Genomic DNA, 22,500 nt, shown 5'->3' with positions numbered 1-22,500 from the left:
CATAACTAGTGGAAGTGGAAGTTACAACAGAATTCTCAAGTTTTTTATGATGTTCAGTTCCTTTAAAAGTTCTTTGCAAGAGCAAAGGGAGACAAAAACATTTCTTCTCTACCAAAAGGTACGTTAAATGATGTTGTTATTGCTGTGGTCGGATACTGGGCAGTAATTGACATTTGTAGAAACGGAAATGAAGGTAAAAATGCAAAGTTTGTTTTCATCATACTACAAACTAAATTTATTGTTCGAGGGTCAAATTTCTTAGCTCTTGCGGAGAAGGAAGGAGAATTATAGCAGTTTCAACTGAAGTGGCCGGATTCTGGGCAACAGACTGCATGGTGTCAAGAAAGGCAACCACATGGGTCTCCCATCCATAATTATATCATATAATATCATCATATCATATATCTTTATATACCCTCGGATTTTTTGAGTAGCTTGGTGAAGCTAATATCACCGAGCATTTGCCCTCCCAACCATGATACATCACAGATGACAGCCCACAACACCAGGAACTATATGCCCTACACTTTGTGACAAGTGTGTGGGTTCTTTTACGTTCCACAGGATTATGAACATTGAAGGGTTGTGAGACGGGACCTCAGGCTTATCGCCCTTATCTGAGAAGACTGGAGAGTCTAACCATTTGCAGATGTAATTACAAAGGCAGCACTTTCTCCTCAGTTATTTAAAGACCTTGAGTATTGGTCCGGCCGGAGTTGAACTCACGACCTCCCGCATGACAGAAATTATAGCAGTTTCCGACCTCCCGCGTAACAGATACTTTTGTAAACCTTTTGTCGTGAAATCTCACAAAAGACGAGCAGTGAAACATGCGGTTAGTTACATGTAGTATTGAACACTGTTAAGCTGATTCACAAGTCTTTCTCATGTGTATTACAGAAAATTACTGTACTTTTACAGTCACACGAAAAGATATAATCCGGCACAGCAATTCGGGCTGTAACTTGCTATGAAAAAGAAGTTGAAGTGAACTCGGAAATCCTCACTGACATTCTCAATGGCAATGCTATGCAATTCCCTTTTATTTTCTTCAGTCTCTCTGGGTTTCATATTGTTTACTTGTAACTACATGCCCTCTAAGGGGACAATTTTACGTAAACGATACATAGTCATTTCGACCGCAACTTACATGTATACCTTTTTAGAAAGTGAAACAGATCACACTTACTTATGATTCAGAGTCTACTCAAGGGCAAAGTATATAATTTCCATCAGTCACATAAATCATAGTACTTGGCGCTTATTAAAACCATACTTGAATTATCAGACTGTTTAATCTTTCTTTTCTGGAGTGGGGTCCAGATGAGGGATCCCGTTTGTTCTGTCACCCTGCTCAAGACATACGTTTGTATTTAAATCTCCATTAATTCCACGCACGTCTACTTACAGTGTAAACATCTCCCTTCCCCTCGGCAGCATTTCTACCATTAAGGTGAACGTGTAATGCTCTCTTGAATTTAAGATTGCAATAAATCTGGGTTTCCTGGAAAAATTCGGATCGAGGATCAAGGATCAGTTCAAAATAAATCAACTAAACAGAAATCGACAGTAGAATGGTTAAAGAAGCAGTCCAGTCTTTAAAAGCAGAGAATGAAAAGCTAAAGAAAAGAGTTCAAGATGTCTTTGATGAATTGAGGCAATTGTAAGAGGTTTTCAAGGCGAAGCAAGCTGACGGCCATGTTGAAAGTACCAGTGAAGATGCCAAGCAAATGAAGTCTGTCAAATTTCTTAGCAAGGAGTATGAAGAAATTTCGAGAGCAAGCTGGGGACAAACTGAACGCTATTGAGAAAACATTAAGCGGTTTATTGACCGAAGTTAAAGAACTTTCATTGGCCATCAATCAGTGACTCATATAATGTGTCAAGCTGTACAAGTACAGTACAAGGGGTTACGTTTATGCAAACGTTGGCCGTGTAGCACTTACATGTATATTTCAACAGAATTAACTATGAGAAGGTGATGGGAAGTGCCATTTTCTACCCATGTAAACCATGTGAGCATTAGCCCTAGTAATGGAAATTGGCCCACTCAAATTATTATTCCCCACCCTGGTCAGAGTTTTTCTCCGTCCTTGAGAAAAAAGATCCCCTGAACATGCTCTTTTGGACGTACATGTAATTAACAAATTGAAACTACATGCATGTAACATGGGTGGAAAATTGTACTCATGCAGGATTTTTATAGACTTACATTGTACAAAAGGCCTTTGACATGGTAGACCACCGAATCTTACTAAGTAAATTTCATCATTATGGAGTGCGAGGAATCATAAATTACTGGTTTTCTTCGTATTTACTGGGTCGATCGTCAGCAAACAACACAAATTTGTACTAAAAATACTTCTAAAAAGGAAACAATTTTGTCAGGAGTCCCTCAGGGGAACATCTGCTTTTTTTAAATTTATATATTGACATACCTACGTGTTCATGTAATAGTGCTGAGCAATTGATAGAAGTTCTATCTACAGCTGTATTTGCTGATGACACTCATATACTACATGTATATGCTGACAGAAATCTCAAGTCACTTGAAACCATAGTTAATGCTGAACTTTCTAACGTCTATGACTGGTTAACCGCCAATATATAAGCTATCTTTAAACATCAAGAAATCTAACTTTGTCATATTCCGACCTAGACAAAAGAAACTAAATTAAGAAGTTAACTTGAAAGTATTTGACTATCAAACTCTCTCATATATTTCTTTGGAACGTAAAAATTATGTCAAATATCTAGGTGTGTTGATTGATGAAAATCTCTCATGGAAATATCATATTGTCCACCTACATGTAGCTTCAAAAATAAGCAAAACAATTGGCATAATTGCTGTAAGACATTTCGTACCCCTAGCTACTTTACATCAAATATATACATCCATCACCAGGTTGTTGAGGAAAGAGCAATTTCCATGGCCAATCCCACCCTCCAAGATGGTGGTATAGGTACGTCGATGACAGCCACGTTTGTCTGCCAAAGGAGTACGTGCAGGAGTTCCATGCCCACCTCAACTCTATTAACCCACACATACAATTTACTAGTGAGGTTGAAAGCGACAACGGTCTCTCCTTTTTAGACACTACACCAGTTAGAGCAAACTGACGCATACAGGTCAACGTGTACCGAAAGCCGACACACACTGATAAATATCTTGATTTCTACTCTCATCGTCCAGCTCAACACAAAAGATCTGTAGTTAATACACTCCTTGATAGAGCAGAGAAAATCCCATCAACAAATAGAGGGAAACGCAAAGAAAAGCAACACGTTATGAAAGTCTTGATGAACAACAACTACATGTATCCCTTGCAATTTATCAAGAAATGTGACTCCACACACAAAGCCAGGCATCGCGACTCCAACACTAACAACACCGCAAATGAAGTAACAACACCATTTGTTGGCCTACCCTACGTGAAAGGCGTAACAGAAAGAGTGTCGAGAATGCTACGCAACAACGGAGTCAAAGTTGGTTTTAAACCACTCAGCACTTTAGGAACAATCTTTTCAAGACCAAAGGACACACCAACCCTGTTTCAGTCTCGATGTATTGTACTATACAAAGTAAACTGCCTTGATTGCGATTTCGCATATTATGGCCAAACGGATAGAGCTCTTGCCACAAGGCTTAGTGAACATAGAAGAGCTGTCCGTGTTTGCGACAGCAATTCTAAAATTGCGCAACACGCAAACCAGTTTGGCCATAATATGGATTTTGACCACGCCACTATAGTTGACAAGGCAGTTGACTATCACAAGAGACTTTTCCTGTAGGCTTGGCATTCAAAGAGAGACCAGAATTCGGGGAATGAACATATAGAAATTCCTAACATTTATGTTTCACTTGCATAACATTCTTTGTCTCGCGCAGAGATCACGTGTACTCAGGCTTGTAGTCATGCACATACACTGTACACAAATTAATTATATTAACCGTTGAAAGAAGCTGTCGCTTTTGTGTCAAATTCAAACTGAGGATGACCGAAGGTTTTTGGTCGAAACGTCTTTACCAAGTTTTTTGAGAACGTCATTTGACGTTCAAATAAGTCAGTGTCCAACATTTCTTATAGTCATTATACATCTCACTTTATCCAGCCTTATCTATTGTATGGCAAAGTTGCTTTGAGCTGAGCCACCAAGACTCATTGAAACAAAATTCTTATTCTCCAAAACCGTGCCCTCCACCTGACGTACTTTGATCAGATGACTACAAATCTCATGCTGTGGTCCCTACAGTCTACCTTTAATCTCGTTTTCTTCCTCTCGATTTTCTGTACTTTAAATCAGTTGCTGTTTTGATGCATGACATATCTAACAACTTCTCACCTCCCAATATTGCTAATTTACTTTATTTCCAAAGCAAGCATTCATTCATATAAAACAAGGTCATCTTCAAGAGGTGACAAACAAATTAAATCCTTTTCAAGAAATGGTGTAAAAATTTGGAATAGTTTCCTCGTGAAATTCGCCATCTATCCCAAAACAATTTTAACAAGCACGCCGCTTTAAAAATTTTTAGTAACTTCTGTAGGAAACAGTCAACTTTTTTAAAAGACATGTTTCAGCATGCTTATGCCATCATCAGTTTAATGAGTTCCTAAGTGTGAACAGTTATAAAGTCTACGGGTAGATGAAAAAATTATTACAACATGGCGTAATACAAAAGCGGGTATTATTCTTGGTTTTCATGTGACATCATCAAAACTACAAAATAAGGAATTCTCAATCCTTTTCAGATTTTAGTTTACAGTAGTTAGTTATTAGAACAGCTGAAGACCTGTCTTTTCACAAATTTTCAGTTTGGTGGAGTTCTTCGTCTTGTCATAAAGTAAGGTTGAATTTCTAAGCTTTTGCGTGACACGATTTTAAAATTGCGGTCACGAATGCTATCACATAAGATAAAAAAGTTGCTTATCTGCTGAGATTTTGCAATCTAAACAGTCCTTGTATGAGAATAAGTACTCACATAGATGTTTATGAGCTCTCAGAAGACGACTACTCGTTTTTTGTAGCAAAACTCGATGACATGTGTCTTTGTCAGCCTCCGGCCGCCCTATTTGTGCCCCTGAGAGGGACACAAACATGGCGTCTCCATACAAAGCCTTATAAATTTGAGTAAAACATTTCTTCGAATATCTCCCGCACGAAACATCGCACAGACCTAAACCTTTGGGAGACTGTTTGAATATTCATCTTTTTTTTTTATCTCTTTCATTCTTGACTTTATTTGCTTAATGGTTTTGATGATGGTGTGACAGTGAAAACCGGCAATTACAGCGTTACCCCAAACATACAGTAGGATCAAACCTAAACTTAACAAACAATTGCAGCATTACAACACTTTTCTCACGTTTTAGTTTACACTTTGATGTTTGGCATAACGGTGTAATTAATACCCGCTTTTGTATTACGTGATAAGTGAGTGCATGCGCGTGCTTCTCAGTTTTAAATGTGACAGTTACGTACAGACTTACCCAAAAACGGCATCAATTTAAAGCAACGTCTTCTGCACTGATCAGGCTATCACATGGCGTTAAGTTCGAATCGTTTTGTATCTGTTTTTTTTTTTCTACCTGGGTTTTGCAAACATGCTCAAGTAAAGCAGCGAAAAGAACTTTAAGACGATTGCTTAGAAACCTCTCCTTTTCCTTCGAGACTACAGGGAACCCAATTCCTTTTTTCCCAAAGCCGTTTAACGTAGGTGGTACATGTACATCGTAGGAGGAGAGCCTTTTTACACGATTCAAACGGTTTATTTGGATCGAATGAAGTGCTTGGAGAAACACTAAAATAATTTATTCAGCAGGGGCAGCTAGTGATTTTGACTCGAAAAATTTCAGTTCAAAAAGAAACATTGCTTGTCCTGTGCAGTGTGCACTCAACTGCAGGCTCAATACAAAATGGCGTCCGTTCGACGGGCAGACTTCACAACAAATTATCCTGCGACGACTCTTGGTCTGGCAGCAGTTTACCTTCTTTGCTGACCCAAGATGTACTCCGTAATATCCCAGAGTGTTTTCACAGGATAGAGGCAGGAGTTAAGGTTAAGCTTTTGATGGCGTTTCTCCATCTTTCTCGTCAAGAGTCATCGAAGAAACGAACACCAAAATTAGCGAAATTTTTGAGATCGGGAACCACGCTAAAAACGAATGGGTTCGCGTTTTGTCTGAAGTATTGAAGTATTATCCAAGTACGGGAATGTTGACTGTAACTCCTTTGTTTGCAGAAGTCAGTCAAGAAAATAATAATGAAGACAGGTAAGTCTTAAGTTGTTAAAAATAAAAAAGCTACAACAAGTTGCAAAAATAGTGGAGACACTTCACCTTTTTGGGGCGTTATTAATTTCCCTATTACCTCTCACACTGCAGCCCCCCTTCCCTCCCCCCCCCCTCCCCCTTTATCAGTGTTACTAGCAAGACAAAAAAATGTTGGGAACTTAAGCAGTCAACATTGAAAGGGGGAGAGGGGAGAGGAAGTGGGAAAGGTTTAAATTCTAGATACGGCAGGCATTGGAAGCTAGAAAAGGTGCTTTTTAATGAAAGTGTCTCAACAATTTTGCAACTTGTTGTAGCTTTGTTGTTAGGGTATGTGGACGCCTTTAGCGCATGGCACAGACAAATGGCCGTTGATTCTGAAGTCAAGGATTCTCAAGGGACCTGTGGAAACCTGTGATAGATGATTGGGATTTATAGCAGGCAGATAGTGAGGACAGGAAATAAAGAACGTTATTTATTAATATATAATAAGTGTCTAGTCGTTCTAGCACTGGAGCACTAATTGGGGACACTGTAAACCGAAATTAACAATTAACGCAAATCAAATCAAAATGTTGGGTTTTTTTTTGAGGAGAGGGGAAACCGGAGTACCTGCAGAAAACCTCTCAGTGCAGAATAGAGAACCAACAAACTCAACCCACATAATTCTGACACCGAATCTGGGAATTGAACCTGGGCCACATGGGTGGAAGGCGAGTACTCTCACCACTGCGCCATCCCTGCACCCCTAATCTTAAGGAATAATGCTTTCAGCATTATAAGATTGTAATAACATTTTCAGAGTATCCCCAAGTCACCATTTAATCTGTTCAATTACACTGTGTTATCAAAGAAGATGCAGGACTTGTGGAAATAGGGGGATGGAGGAGGGGAAGGTTTACAGAATGCAGTTTAAAATTTGTCAAAAGGGTGCAATCAGATTTTACGGTTTACGGTCAAGTCGCCCGAAAGTCATCTCGCCCGAAGTTATGTCGCCCGAAACCAGAGTCATGTTGCCCGAAATTCATATTCATGTCGCCCGATATCTTGAGTCATGCCGCCCGAAATTTCATAATGCTAAAAAAGATTCCGAAAATTTTAAAAACTAGTCAGAGTGAAATGTAAAACTGTGTAACTCAGGTTGCTCATTTCGCTGTCGTTTGATATCACGGAGATAGTAATCCTAAAGTAAAACACGAAAATGAAAAAAATAGTCAAAAACTTGAAAACAAATTCAAATACAAAAGGTCTAGATAGCAGCAACAATATAGATAGTCGTATAAACATAACAACTTTCTTTAATTTTCCAGACATGTTTCGACGGTACATCCGTCATCTTCAGTGTTACATATTTTGAAATCGCCGTTGAATTTAAAGCGCGCGCGATCTTACAAACTTCGTTACATTGCGTTGTCAATATTGCGTATTAAATCAAAACAGAACAAAACAAAAATTTAAATGAGTGACGCTTAGTTCCTTACAGGGAGAGAGTCAGGTTAATGTGTTTCACCTGCTGGTTGAGATCGGGCTTCTCCCATTTTATATACATGGATTCCTTAAGCTTCACTTGGTACTTAGTGGCTGCAGAGTCCAGGATCTCGAAGCAATCCTGTGTGCAGGATGCCTTACAAAACTCTGAACTCTGCAGATGTTTAAAAACGTTCGAAGATCTGTCTGAAAGTAAGTGCTCGCGCACTCGTGTGGAGAAGTGTCGGCTGGTTTCACCAACATAACAAGCATTACAACTTGCACACGAAAATGTGGTCTCCCTAAGATGCACACAATTATGTCTTTCAATAATGCGGGAGGGAATTCAGTGAAAAGGAAACGTGCGTTTAATACGTTCCTTAAAACAGGCTAAGTAGTTTGAGTATCACATAGATTAGCGGACGCAACAATTTACGAATTTATTCCTTGCGATTTACTTAAGTTGTTGCTTTTCTTCAAGTTTAGATACTCGATAAAATTTCGGGCGACATGACTATGAATTTCGGGCAACATGACTCTGGTTCCGGGCTACTTGACTTCGGGCGAGATGACTTTCGGGCGACTTGACCGGTTACCGATTTTACATGTACCTACATACATACATACATACATACATACATAACTTTATTTAGTAAAGCAGGTCAAGAGGAAAAAAAGCAACGTTACAGCTGATGTGGACCTACTGTAATAAAATTAACAATACATACATATGGTAGTGATTATACTTTAGATAAATAAGATAAATAATCGCTAAAAATAAAGCATAAAATATGTATTAATAATAATAAAAATCTGCATGCTTATTATAAACTACTGAGCTGTCTTTTTCAAAAGTGATATTCATAACAGTATCTTTTAACTGCTTCAGTCCATTTTTAAAGCCTGTTTGATTAGAAAAAGATCTTACACTATCAGACAGGGAATTCCAGGCGATTGCAGCCCTGTGTACAAAGGAATTACGACCGAGCTCAGTGTTTGGTCTATTAACTAAAATATTTAAAGATTTCCTAAGATTATAGCTCTTACAGGTCCTAACAACTAATGAATTTATTTCCTCTAAACCTAAATTATAAAAAGCCTTATGAGTAATCATTAAAATACGAAATTTATAAAAATATTCAAGAGGCATCCACCCCGCTCTTGCTAAAATATCTTCATCAGTCATGCCCTTTGGCAACTTATGAATTAGTCTAGCAGCTCTAATATGTATCCATTCTAATTCTTTAAATTTGGAGCCAGAGCCCCAAACCACAACCCCATAGAGGACACTTGGGATTACAGTCTTAAAGTACAGAGTTTCTAGCATAGATTTGGGTAAAAAACTTATACGTCTCAGCATTTTAACTTTACTATTGAATGACATACAAATTGATTGAATATGCTGAGACCAAGACAGTTTATCATCGATGGTAACCCCGAGACAAGCAGTAGAGGATATGTACTGAATAAAATCCTCACCCAACTTCAGAGGTTTCAAAGGACCAATGAAGGGATTAATGCTCAAAATCATTGCCTCAGATTTACATGTACCCTCGTGAATAATCAGTCTATTCATAAGGCACCAGGTATACACCTGGTCAAGAACCTCTTGTAAAACAAGAACGATCTCATCAACAGTGTCACCTATTACATAAATTGTTGTATCGTCCGCATACATATATAACGCCCCTCTGTTAACATGATCTGGTAAATCATTTACATAAGTTGCAAAGAGTCTGGGACCTAATAAGGACCCTTGGGGTACTCCAACTTTAACAGGTCTTAAATCCGATCTTATATCATTAACTTGAGTCCTTTGCACACGGTTGGAGAGGTAATCATTGATCCAATTCCACATACTACCCATAACTCCAATTCCTTTAAGTTTTTCAACAAGGATAGTGTGATTTACACAATCAAAAGCCTTACAGAAATCAATGAATAACACTCCAACCTTGCGACCTCCATCCAAAGCCTCTCTCCAAGCTTCAGTAAGATGTAGCAGAAGACTTTCAGTTGAATATCCTTTTCTAAAGCCCCATTGCTTATTAGATAAAATACTATTAGATAAAATATGATCATCAAAGGACTTACATACAACCCTTTCAAGCAGTTTTCCTGGGACACTAAGCAAAGAAATAGGTCTATAATTATTAGGATCCAATTTACTCCCTTTTTTAAAAAGAGCAGTAACTAAGGATTCCTTCCACTGCTGGGGGAATCTACAACAATCCCTGCTCTTTTTGAAAACCTCAAACAACCCTTGTATCACAGAATCCTGAGCTAATCTAAGATCTTTAGGTGAAACTTGATCAGGGCCCACCGACTTATTTGGCTGAAGGGATTTGAGAACATCATTCTTGATCTCATCCCATGAAATAGAAAAAATTTCAATAGTCGGAGTAACCCTATTTATAAAACAAGTAGATAAGTGTCAATGGGGACTGGGTCTAAGTTCCTTGTAAGATTAATAGCAGTATCTAAAAACGACTTGTTCAATAAATCTGCTTTTTGCTCTTCATCAGTTATTATGTTGCCATCTGTATCTTGTAATGGACCAGTTCTTGTGTTTGTGCTCTTACCAAGGATTTGGTTTGATATTTTCCAAAAATCTTTAGGAGTGGATGCATTATCTGCTAGCTTAATCCAATATTGGGCTTCAGCTTTCCTTAACATCTTTTTGACACTATTTCTTTTAATCTTGTACAGTTTCCATAGAGCATTATCATCAGGTTTTTCTTGCGCTGATTTCAAATACTTGTATCGTTCATTCATAGCCTTTCTGATCCCAATGTCAATCCATGGAAGCGATTTATTTCTAATCTTAACTTTCCTTCTTTTTATGTGAGAATCCACAATTCCTTTGAACATAGTCTCCCATAAATGAACACTAGCTGTCCTCAATTTCTTCAACAGAATTTACAATATGCCATGGGGGCATATTGAAACCTGTACTTTAGCAGGTTTCCTGTCTCCCTCACCACCCCTCCCCTTCTCAAGTTAACTTCTTTTAAATTAACCCATTGACACCTCAAAAACCCAAGGACTGCCCCAGTTGACAAGTAAAAAGTTCTGTCTGGTATAATTTAGACAGAAAAAAAATTGTCAAGTCTTACTCCCAGGGATCAATGGGTTATTAAATTTAATTAATTTTCTCATTATGGGTTCATAATTTATATGTCAAATCTTAAGTCAACTCATGTGGAATATCATTTATTGTTTGTGAAGGAGTTTCAGTGTCATGCTTATGGGTTGCTGAGATACAGTAAATGCAAATCTGGACCTTTGCTCCCACCACAAATTAAGAGTTTATCCAACAGTTTTCCAAAAAATAACTATCAAAACAGTTTCAGATTTTCAAATATGTACAAGCATGTACATTATCTTGTGAGCCTGGATCTTTATTTTATTCACAAATTTTCTGGCTTCTCTCCTCTTCTAAGAGGGTTTTGGAATTTAGTAAAAATTGTAATGTCCGATCCATTCAGAGTTATAGATTACCACATACGCTGTGTGCAGTGTATCACATCAGCACATGTTTAGTTTTCTGTCCTGAAGTTTATCATTAAAAATACAAGTTTGTTTTCATCAGTGTGGTATTCTTTTAGTGATACATGTACATGTATCAGTAATGGGGGAAGGGGATTTGCAATGGAAAAAAATTATCTCTACATAGATAGATGGATGGATGGATGGATGGATATTTTCAGAGTTTCAGTGAGCAGATAATGACTTCTCTTCCTTTTCTTCCCAATCTTTTTTCCTCAAATTCCTTTGAAATTCCTTTTCAGCATACAAGCTGCAGCAACAAATTTATGAGATCTTTTATGTAAAATATGGAGGGACCATTTTTTGTAAAGAATTTGCAATAACCACAACCAGAGGGGGAAAAATTAGCTTCCCATGCTACAGCACAAGTATGATAAATTATGATACCAATAATTGATAAGTACAATGCACCTGATTATTGTTACCTATGTTTTTTCACTACAGTGGCTAACCTACCAGATCGTGGATCTAGTTTTCTTCCTCTTGAATGCCTGCATTTGAACAGGTCTGCTCTTGCGGCCATGGTAGGCCCCCAGCCACCCCTCCCTAAACACTTCACACTAAGACGAAAACCCAATTCTGCTGCTCTGAGAGCAGAGCTTATTACACAAAGAGGTAAAAAGTAATTAATTGCAATTTAAAGACATGTACAGTGTAGTTAAATGTAATTTAATGGACATACTGTAACAACAGAATATACATGTAGTTGTGCGCATGTTTTAGAATTACACTAGTTGTGGTCAGAAGCTTTGTTTGGTCAGTGCATGCACCATGATTTCCCAGGATAAAAGGCAAATTAAGATATCAGTCTAGTCACTTTGACCTAATAGAATTTTAACACACAGTTCATGTATCTTAAAATTCACAGCGTCCTTTCATCAAATTTAATGTTATCAGATGTTTATTGTGAAATAATCTGTGTTGTAAGTGATTGAATGTATTGTTACTCCTTTTTTGACTTTCATTGGTTCAAGCCAGTGAAGCCTTGTCTGCACAGAAAAAAGAAAATCTTGCAAGCTCTGGACGTGTACAAGCTTCAATCTCCGTCAAAAAAGTTTGAAGCCCCTGGTAAGGAAAATTACATGACATTGTTTAATGGTGTAATAAATCAAGTTACATGTTATCTCTTTCCTTCAGAGATTCCAACCCTGTCAACTAAAGAAAGGGGTTTTAGGCACAGCATAGCTGCGCCCATGAACGTGGCAGGTATGAACCTCAAGGGGGGTTCAGGGGAATGCTCCCAGGTTGGGAAGATTTTAAGATATGTGCCTCTATGATGCCGTTCTCTGCATTTTAAGATCACAGAACTCTTACACTTTCTCGCAGAATAAACATAAGATCAACAAGAAAATTGAGTGCCATGAAAGCATGCCACAAATGAATGCAAACCTTGCACAAAGTCGAGGCAAGCCAGTCCTGATTACTGCATGCAAAATTACCACAGGCTCATGCTAAGATGCCAAAAGGGTAAGAATGACTGAGAAACAACAGAAAAATGGCAAAGAATCGTCCCATAAAGACTGCCCGTACGAACAGCGCAACGCTCTTGCAGCGCTGCGCAACTTCATATTTTAGGTTGCACAGTGCTTATGCGTCCTTTATGCGAGGTTCATGCGTTCACCAAGCTTCATAAGCAGAATATCGAGCGCTGCAGAAAGGTTGCAATGCCTAACAACGAAAAAGCATTGGTAAAGCAGCGCTGCATATCGTTGCTTAAAAGCTGCGACTGAAAAATACTTTCGAGGAAAAGTTTGGAATGTTTAAGACCGACAAAGCAATGCTCACGCAGCGCTGTACATCGTTGCTCAAATGCTTCGACTAAAAGATCAATCGTGTGTAAAAGTTTGCGGTGTTTAGCAACGTAAAAGCAACGCTTAATAAGCAGCTTTGTGCATCTTAATTTCCCTTAACGTCAGGGCTATACATGTAGCTGAAAGATACCTATAATCAACGGCTGTATACGTACGTAAGGTATATCCAGTCTTGAAGGTTATAAAACTTCGACAACTCAAGTCACAAATACATTCTCATTAAAATATTGTATTCTGAAGAAAATTTGGATTTCAAACCTCGTACTATATGGCCGGAGCTTATTTATAAGCCCAACATGTTGATCGATACAAAAAGGTTTCAATGTCAAGGGAAATCGACGCCAGCAATGCACACCACGATTATTTCGCATTTTCAGTCCGGATGGAGCGATAGTTTTGGAATGTTTTGGCGACCCCCATCAGCGACCCGCGATAAGACTTACGATTGGTCACCATTGTGCCCATTGACCAATCGCGGGTCGCTAAGCGATCTTCCAAAGTCTTCCAACGGTTTGGATAAAGAGAGTTGTGAACAAAGCATCATTTGATGGCTCTCGAAGCAAATGTTTGCAGAGTTTGGCGGCCCTTAAATCCTTCTCAGTGTACAAGAGGCTCAAATAAAGAAGGCGAATGGGTAGCGGAGGAATCGTCCGTGATCTATGTGGAATTTCGAGGCAATCGAAGCCTTGGGAACGATGGCCTTTTTTTTCTTGAATGATTCCGTTCGGCAACTTCGTCTCGGTGCCCAACCTTGGTAAAGAAGAAGAACCAAAAACCACCTAAATCGCTCTAAAGCGACCCAGAAACCGTACCAGAATATATCAAATAAATATAAGACTGAAGCAAGGTAACGTGTTTTTTTATTTTAAATCGTCCGTAATTTTCAGAACTTTGAGGAAAACCGTTTTACCGATACAAATCCTTAGATTTCTACTCTCGCATAATATAGCACTGTACGGATACTCATATATCGAGCTTGGGCTACCTATAGAGACACATGAAATGATCAGAGAACTGCAATGTATTAAATCAGATAGCTGTATGAACAATATCATCTTTCGTGACGGCTTTAAAGAAGGTAACCGGTCAAGTCGCCCGAAAGTCATCTCGCCCGAAGTCAAGTAGCCCGGAACCAGAGTCATGTTGCCCGAAATTCATAGTCATGTCGCCCGAAATTTTATCGAGTATCTAAACTTGAAGAAAAGCAACAACTTAAGTAAATCGCAAGGAATAAATTCGTAAATTGTTGCGTCCGCTAATCTATGTGATACTCAAACTACTTAGCCTGTTTTAAGGAACGTATTAAACGCACGTTTCCTTTTCACTGAATTCCCTCCCGCATTATTGAAAGACATAATTGTGTGCATCTTAGGGAGACCACATTTTCGTGTGCAAGTTGTAATGCTTGTTATGTTGGTGAAACCAGCCGACACTTCTCCACACGAGTGCGCGAGCACTTACTTTCAGACAGATCTTCGAACGTTTTTAAACATCTGCAGAGTTCAGAGTTTTGTAAGGCATCCTGCACACAGGATTGCTTCGAGATCCTGGACTCTGCAGCCACTAAGTACCAAGTGAAGCTTAAGGAATCCATGTATATAAAATGGGAGAAGCCCGATCTCAACCAGCAGGTGAAACACATTAACCTGACTCTCTCCCTGTAAGGAACTAAGCGTCACTCATTTAAATTTTTGTTTTGTTCTGTTTTGATTTAATACGCAATATTGACAACGCAATGTAACGAAGTTTGTAAGATCGCGCGCGCTTTAAATTCAACGGCGATTTCAAAATATGTAACACTGAAGATGACGGATGTACCGTCGAAACATGTCTGGAAAATTAAAGAAAGTTGTTATGTTTATACGACTATCTATATTGTTGCTGCTATCTAGACCTTTTGTATTTGAATTTGTTTTCAAGTTTTTGACTATTTTTTTCATTTTCGTGTTTTACTTTAGGATTACTATCTCCGTGATATCAAACGACAGCGAAATGAGCAACCTGAGTTACACAGTTTTACATTTCACTCTGACTAGTTTTTAAAATTTTCGGAATCTTTTTTAGCATTATGAAATTTCGGGCGGCATGACTCAAGATATCGGGCGACATGAATATGAATTTCGGGCAACATGACTCTGGTTTCGGGCGACATAACTTCGGGCGAGATGACTTTCGGGCGACTTGACCGTAAACCTTAAAGAATCCTGCTCGCATCATGATCAGTTAATGACCCCGTTAATGTAACAACGCAGCAGTGAAGAAGCTCTTTGGGTAGAATATTTTTGTACATTATACAGCTCATTATATAGCTTGCCTGTAACTCCTCCGCTATGCAAAATAAATTTAATTGATACTCTTGATACTTTTGCTTGTACCCATTTTTCGATTGATCGGCTTGTTGTTGGTGGCCATTAAATTAAAAGGCTTCTCAAAGTACCTTTTCTTAGACCGAGAAAACCTCTCGCATCACGCGACATCCTACCTGCAGCGTTAAAGCAACGCGAAGCTATTAAAGCAGCTCTCTTGCAACACATCTGCAACGAAAGGGTCGCTAATGCATCACCGATGCAGCGACCATTCAGAAGTCCTGCATTGCTTAGCAAACAGTCTCCTCGAGCAGCGTTGGTGAGTCGCAAAAGCAGCGCTGCTAAACGGTTGTTTGTTTCAAGTGCAGCACGTCCTGCTGCAGCGCTTAAGTGACTTTGAGATGTCTTTGAGATGTCTTACGCGCAGTCATTTTTCGAAACTCCCGCAGTGCTATCGATGCAGCCATCATGCAACCTTTCTGCAGATTTAAGGGCAACGCTGGTCAGTCGCTAAAGCAGCGCTGCGTAAAGGTCGTTCGTTTTGTACGGGTGGTCAAACAAAAAAAAAAACACATGATCTTTCTTTGACTAGGAAGAGTTTTAAAAACAGGGAAAATAATTATTTTTAAAAGCAAAAATGAAAGGCCAGAAATGTTCTCCAAAAACAGGTTTCCATCCAGACAGGAGAGTTGGAATCTCTGTTCCTTGTTGTGAGATTAAACATTTAAAATTCAGCCCCATGAAACCTGAGACCTTCTTTAGTGTGTTTTTAATTCATTTAAAAGTATATTATATTATTGTGTGAAGTCAAAAACCGCAAAGTTAACACTTTGATTTGATTTTGTGGAGCAACCAATCAGAAACGACAAGAAACCAGTATTGTTAGAGGTTGTGGTTTAGTTTTCTTACGCATGATTGACTTTTTACTTGAAACACAATAACATCATAAATGTTTCTAGTATTCACAGTTTTCAGATCATGGCATCTGACAGGATGCGGCGATGCGGATCTGTATAATTCCCTAAAATCCGCATCCTCTGCATAATTACGATATTTTCCGCATAAAACTGAAGAAATGCCTGATATTAATGATAAAGCAGCTGCTTACCATCCTCATGAACACAAAAGTTAAAGAGATTGACTACTTTGAAACACATATTTTCCTGAACATTGAAGAAAACACGCCATTTCGTTCGCAAGATGAAAGTTCGTAAGCAGTTTCCACACATTTTTCGGCAATGAGCCTGGACTCTAGTTAAACCGTTTTCATAACAGCTGGAACTATGCATAGTACATGTACATGTAAGATCAAAGATGTTATCCCTGTACACTTGTTGAGGGGTTTGTTGTTTAAGTGAACAATATCCTGTCACATGACCAGATATGTGCAGAAATACATGAAATTAAATATACAACTATTTTTATACGCATCACAGTGTCCCCTTGCTCTTTTCCCCAACTTCAATCTCAATTGCATCTGGGAATACAGAAAATTGACGTTACAAAGTGACCCCTAAACTGCGATTCTCAAGTGAAGATAAATATACATGTACATTACATGTACTTCATGATTGGTGAGCGTGCGTGTACTATTAATTAATTTTACGAGTTGTGAAGGATCAATTAAACGAATAAGAGAGCAAAGGGAATGAGTAAGTTTAACGATCCTTCACAACGAGTGAGTATAGAAATCGTACAAATGAGCCAACCATGAAGTAATTAAATAAATTTAGTATACTGTATATTATAATTATACAGAGATCAGAAAGGGGTGTTTGTTGTGATGCTGTCAAACCACTGAACAAAAGCACCAAACTACCGGTAATAGCAAAATATTTTTTTTAAAAAAAAGAAATCTTTACCTTCCATACACTTGAATACTCTTAAAGCATTTTAAGATTTCCTGAAGTATTTTGTGGAGAAAACTAAGCAACAAAAGACACAAACATTGAAAATCATACACCACCGGGCCATCATGTTTGCAAATTTGACTCCCGCCATCAGTGCACAGGCCACCCATGCCAACTTAGCTCAACAAACTACTAGCCAATCATTTGGTTTTATCAACGGAGTTGATAATGTAAATTGGCCACCGTACAGAGATTCTAAAAGCTGACATTTCGAGCGTTAGCCCTTCGCCCTTCGCTCTGACGAAGGGCTAACGCTCGAAACGTCAGCTTTTAGAATCTCTATACGGTGGCCAATTTACATTATCAACTCCATTGATAAAACCAAATTTTTGTATACTACTTCCCCACCGACGCAGCACCACAGTTTCTTTAGAAACTACCCCTTCATTTACTAGCCAATCAAACTGTAAGAATGATAATTTTTCACTAGTGAAAAAAAATCTTATGTCCAATCGAAAGACTGATACGACAATTTTTCACTAGTGACTGTATGATTTTTATTTTATTACGGAAATGTACGTACATGTACAGCTGCATTGACCTTTACCACGAAATATGAAATAGCGTCAACCCATATGCTTACATGTACCTTGCTGCTAAAAAACAGTTAACTTCATAAAATTAATGCTTTAGACTTCATCTAATACACATGTATGTGAATTTCTGGGCGTAGTGTGCTTGACTTGGTGAAGGTGTCCAATTTTGCTGCCATTTCCAACCATAAAGTGGTTTGGCAGGTGTATGTACATGTAACTGAAATGATGGCTCTCAAGCATTCCTTCAATTGCCATGTTTGAGAATTTAAGGTCTGGAAAGTGGTGGTTGATTCAGTACAAATATCAACATTTTGTTGATACATTATGGTGGTTTGAATAAGCTCCGACAGTCGATGAATAGTGTTGGCTATACTTCCGTTAGAGAAGTCAGCTGCTTTTTTTCCCTAAACTGAGGTAATTAAAGACAGATTCTTTCAAACGTAAGAGTACAATTCATTTTGACAATGACAACAGTCAGTTACTGTACTCAAACCAGCCACCAACTTCAAAATATCTTTGAAACCCTTGTCAATGTCATTCCTTCAACTTTCATTGGCAATCGATCTTGTTTGATTACGGTTAACTGCTTTTGTCTCCTTTGATGAATTCCCACTGACAAACTTTTTCAAACAGAATCTGACCATGCAGAGGAAGCAAAGTATAAAAAACTGGAGAACACCAAGCCACTGGAACCCACAGCCCCTGATTATTCAGCAGGATTGACACCTGTCACTCAACCATCAAAAGTGAGTGCTACAGACTGACAATTGACAATTGGTATAGTTGAGCTTGGGTGTTGTACATGTACATGTACATGTAAACAGGGATAGATTTTATCACAAAGGGGAAAGGTTTAAAGTTTTAACTGAGAGAATAATATATAAAATGAGCAGGTGCTTACACAGTAACTGTACATGTAGCCAATAGTCCGTATTCATAACTGAATTATTCTTTTGTCTTCGTGCTAATGAGACCAACAAGCCTTGCTCTGAAGCGACATTTCTTTTGTATTTTGTCCATACAAACGAGGCTAGTTGGTCTTACTAGGACCAGGACAAAGGATTAACAGTAAGGGTTTTTAAAAACATTTTACAGTAAAGATTAACGGCAAAAAATGACGTTTCGACCCCGCTTCAGTCATTATCAAGTAAGTATGACAATAAAATATTAACATCTATTTAAAGAGAGAGAAACAATGGGGTAAGATATGTAAAAAGTATGAAAACTATCGGAAAAAGGATTGCGTTAAAAAAATAGAAACATGCAGAAACTCAAAGTGTGAAAAAGGGGCGTTAAAAGCAATAAAAACATGGAGGAACTATTTAAAAACCTTAGCACAAATTAAATCAGACTGTACAATGAGACTTGGTCTCAGTTCATTAATAAAAAACATTTCATAAACGAGGCAGTCAAAGTTGCTTGTGCATTTCTTTAACACACTAAAATTCTTGCTAAGGTCCTTTGGAGCTAAAAGGTGTTTGTCGCTGAAATGGTTGCCAAGACTTGAGGAAGAGCCTTTATGCTCAGCAAAACGTAGATGTTGGTGCCGGCGTGTGAAATCAACATAATCTGCATCACACAGGTCACATTTACATGTAAATTTGTAAACAAGGCACTGTTGGTTTACCACTGGTGGCTTAAGTTCTCGCAGGACAAAGGAATAGTTTACTGGCTGCCATTCATGAATGCCGTATGTCAATGCTACACACATCAAGAACAAAATCTTACATGATTGCGATTTTTGCTGAATTTGTCAAAAATGTTTCAATTTGATCCTTTTTGGAATGTAAAGGGGAAAACTGGAAGAGTAACAATCAAGTGCAAACCGTATTGATCAGGATATACATGTGTGGTGTACAGTATGAAGATTTAGAGTGATGTTCACTGTAGAGTGTGACCTGTAAACTTCATGGTACACCTTGATGGGTCATTGCTTTTCAGCCTCCTTCCAGTCCAGAGACACCTTCGACAAGCATGGTGTCACTGTCTTCTGCCCCATCGTATGTACTGCAGGCTGGATCAAGTACCTCTCAATCTTCTCCCTCAGATGCTTTAAGTGAGAGTACTATTAACCTCAAAAGACAGTCAGAGGTTAGACACCTCTTTTGTCTTGATTTTTCAAAATGCAGTTAGGTTACACCTTTGAGCATCTTTTAAGTCAAATTAACCCATTGACATGTACGCATTGCGTACCTATTTTTTTACAGAAACCCATTGATTCCTAGGAGTGAGACTCAATCAATTTTACTAGTTGATGGGAGGTAGTTCAGCAGCAGTTAATCGGTTAACTACTTTAATTTATTTCTGTTCTAACATGTTGTATAGAGTTGACAAGATTGGAAGTTGCTTGTTTGGTGGCCAAGCTAGTGAGAAGCATGGGTCTAGCCCTGACATGTCATAAACTCCTTTGCATTTGAGTTTTAAAGGAGTTTTTGCGTTGTAAAACAATTTCTGATATCATCTCCCTGATAAATCCATGCCTATCACTACCTTAGCCACGAGAAAACAAACTACTTTTGGTTTTGTTGAGTTTTATTAGAGCGGTTTTCAAATGAGTGTTGTAAAACCAAAACCAAAGTAATTACTTTGGCCAATCAAAAAGGATGGAGACAATCCGGTAAACCAATCAAAACTCGAAGAAATTACATGTAGCTGACACAAAGCGTGGGAAAAAGTGCACGTGCAGGCCACAATTGGTTTTGCTTTCACTTCTGATTGGTTGAAAAAGTGGCGCGAGAACTTTGAACCAATCACTGAGTGAAGTAGATGCAAAACCAAAGTAATTCGCAAATTACTTTCGACACTCATTTGAAAACCTTGCTATAGTGCATTTAAAGTGAAAAATATGTTTACTTAAAGTTGGGGAGCTTCAGCAAACCCTGTGCTGCAAGTGATAGAACGTTTGGTTGTTTTATCAGATGCATGTTGAACAACAGCGGCAGATAATGATGAGGGAGAGACAGCAGAAGCAAGCAGCAGCTGTGGCACTAGCAGCCAGTTCAGCAGCCTCCACAGCACCCTCGTCTGTGGATGCAAGCAAGACTCCATCTGCTGTTCCTACTTCAGCCACACCTGGCAGCAGTCAACAACAGCAGGGAAATAAACGACAGTTGGCACTCACGGTGGGTACTAACCATGTGTCATTGGTTGGGTGGTCATTTGACAATTATTATTATTATTATTATTATTATTATTATTATTATTATTATTATTAGGATTATGATTATGATTATGATCGGCGACGATGGCGGACGGATGTACGGATCTTAGGTTTTAGGTCTTCTTATTGAGACTTCAGTGTTTTACTTTTTACTTTTATCCCCAACTGCAAATTGTAAAGGCATAACAGTCGCAACTCTGGGGGTCGTTGTCGCGATTTAAATGCTTTTAAACCACGAAACTACTGGAAAATACCGCCAAAGCGCCAACCAATTACACGATGTCAAGGAAATCAAAGATGAAATGGACTGAACAAATGAACAGGGACGTTCTAGAGTGTAAACAACAAGCACAGGCTTTGGCTGCATCTGATAATGCACCGTGCAATATCAATGGCAGGAAGAAAGGTTACATCGAGATAATGAAGGAACTATGGGACGAGAAAGGATATGAAAATCTTGGTCTTAAAGGGCAAAATCTGAGAGATCAAGCTTCCCAATGCAAAAAAGTGCTGGTTGATCATTAAACCTGATAAAGAACACGCTGCTATGCAGGTATTTGGTGACACAGCGATTAACATCACCTCTGAAGGCCACAAGCACCTAGGTGCAGCTCTTGGATCGAGGTCATTTCTGGAAGGGTACGTGGGCGAGAAGGTAGAAGACTGGGTAAACCAGGTCACCAAACTTGCAGAGTTCGCCTTATCACAACCTCAGGCGAGCTATGCAGCGTTCACTTTTGGGCTACGGCACCGATGGACTTATTTCTTAAGGACACTGCCCGATATTACCGACTTGTTAGAGCCTTTGGAGCGTGCGATAAGCGAAGTCCTCATACCAGCTATTACGAACCACGCAACAACTGAAACTGAGCGCGAACTCCTTGTGCTTCCTGTGCGCTTGGGAGGGCTTGGGCTTATAGATCCAGTCAGAGCCTCACCCAAAGAATATGAGGCTTCAGTCAGGGTCACAAGTCCCCTAGTAAGGCAAATTGTGGAGCAAGTGCATCAGACCCCGGATGTGTCAGAAGTAAAAACACTGCAAATAAGCACGCGTAAGGAGAAGGATGAGTGTATAGATGAGAGGCTAAAACGGGTGAAGACCTCTCTGCCGACAGGAACCAAGCGAGCTGTAGAGCTAGCCACGGAGAAGGGAGCATCGAACTGGCTGACAGTAATTCCCATCAAAGACTTGAACTTCAATCTAAATAAGAGAGAATTCAGAGACGCGATCAGTTTGAGATACGACTGGGAAATCACCGACACACCGAAAGTTTGCGTATGCGGGGACCGTTTTAACGTAGATCATGCAATGGTATGCCGACGTGGCGGGTTTATAATACAGCGTCATAATGAGCTTCGCGACCTGGAAGCAGAGATGTTGAGCATGGTATGTAATGATGTGGAAATAGAGCCGGTCCTTCAGGAAATCAATGGAGAGACTTTGAACAGAGGTGCCAACAGAGCTCCTGATGCGCGCTTAGATATTAGC

The 22,500-nt window shown here is 39.0% G+C and overlaps 3 protein-coding genes across 4 annotated transcripts in view; 1 reads left to right on the top strand and 2 right to left on the bottom strand.

Annotated features, from left to right (window-relative positions):
- LOC138029160 (protein NLRC5-like) overlaps positions 1–5,643 on the bottom strand; it is a 45,300-nt gene extending 39,657 nt beyond the window's left edge. Inside the window, exon 1 of the mRNA XM_068876863.1 lies at positions 5,493–5,643. The gene's annotated coding sequence lies outside the window, so the exon portion shown is untranslated. The remainder of the gene's footprint in view (positions 1–5,492) is intronic.
- Positions 5,644–8,535: 2,892 nt separating this feature from the next.
- Positions 8,536–9,270, bottom strand: LOC138029172 (uncharacterized). The gene has a single exon (XM_068876880.1). It carries the CDS (start codon positions 9,268–9,270, stop codon positions 8,536–8,538), a length of 735 nt encoding a protein of 244 aa, XP_068732981.1.
- Positions 9,271–11,922: 2,652 nt separating this feature from the next.
- LOC138029171 (negative elongation factor A-like) overlaps positions 11,923–22,500 on the top strand; it is a 15,870-nt gene continuing 5,292 nt past the window's right edge. The window contains exons 1-4 of one of the 2 annotated variants that reach the window (XM_068876878.1): positions 11,923–12,356; positions 18,485–18,597; positions 19,793–19,942; positions 20,770–20,973. In XM_068876878.1, coding sequence (XP_068732979.1) covers positions 12,224–12,356; positions 18,485–18,597; positions 19,793–19,942; positions 20,770–20,973 — 600 coding nt within the window. In that variant the 5' untranslated portion in view covers positions 11,923–12,223. The remainder of the gene's footprint in view (positions 12,357–18,484; positions 18,598–19,792; positions 19,943–20,769; positions 20,974–22,500) is intronic. The other variant, XM_068876879.1, reaches the window with a different exon arrangement.

The sequence above is a fragment of the Montipora capricornis genome, chromosome 13 (assembly GCF_036669925.1).
Source record: "Montipora capricornis isolate CH-2021 chromosome 13, ASM3666992v2, whole genome shotgun sequence".
In the NCBI taxonomy this organism is placed as follows: domain Eukaryota; kingdom Metazoa; phylum Cnidaria; class Anthozoa; order Scleractinia; family Acroporidae; genus Montipora; species Montipora capricornis.
The sequence above is the reverse complement of the archived record's forward strand: the minus strand, read 5'-3'. Positions and strand labels throughout refer to the sequence as shown.

Excerpts from the sequence above, each read along its gene's own strand:
- LOC138029172 (XM_068876880.1), bottom strand. The coding sequence starts at position 9,270 with ATGATTTTGAGCATTAATCCCTTCATTGGTCCTTTGAAACCTCTGAAG.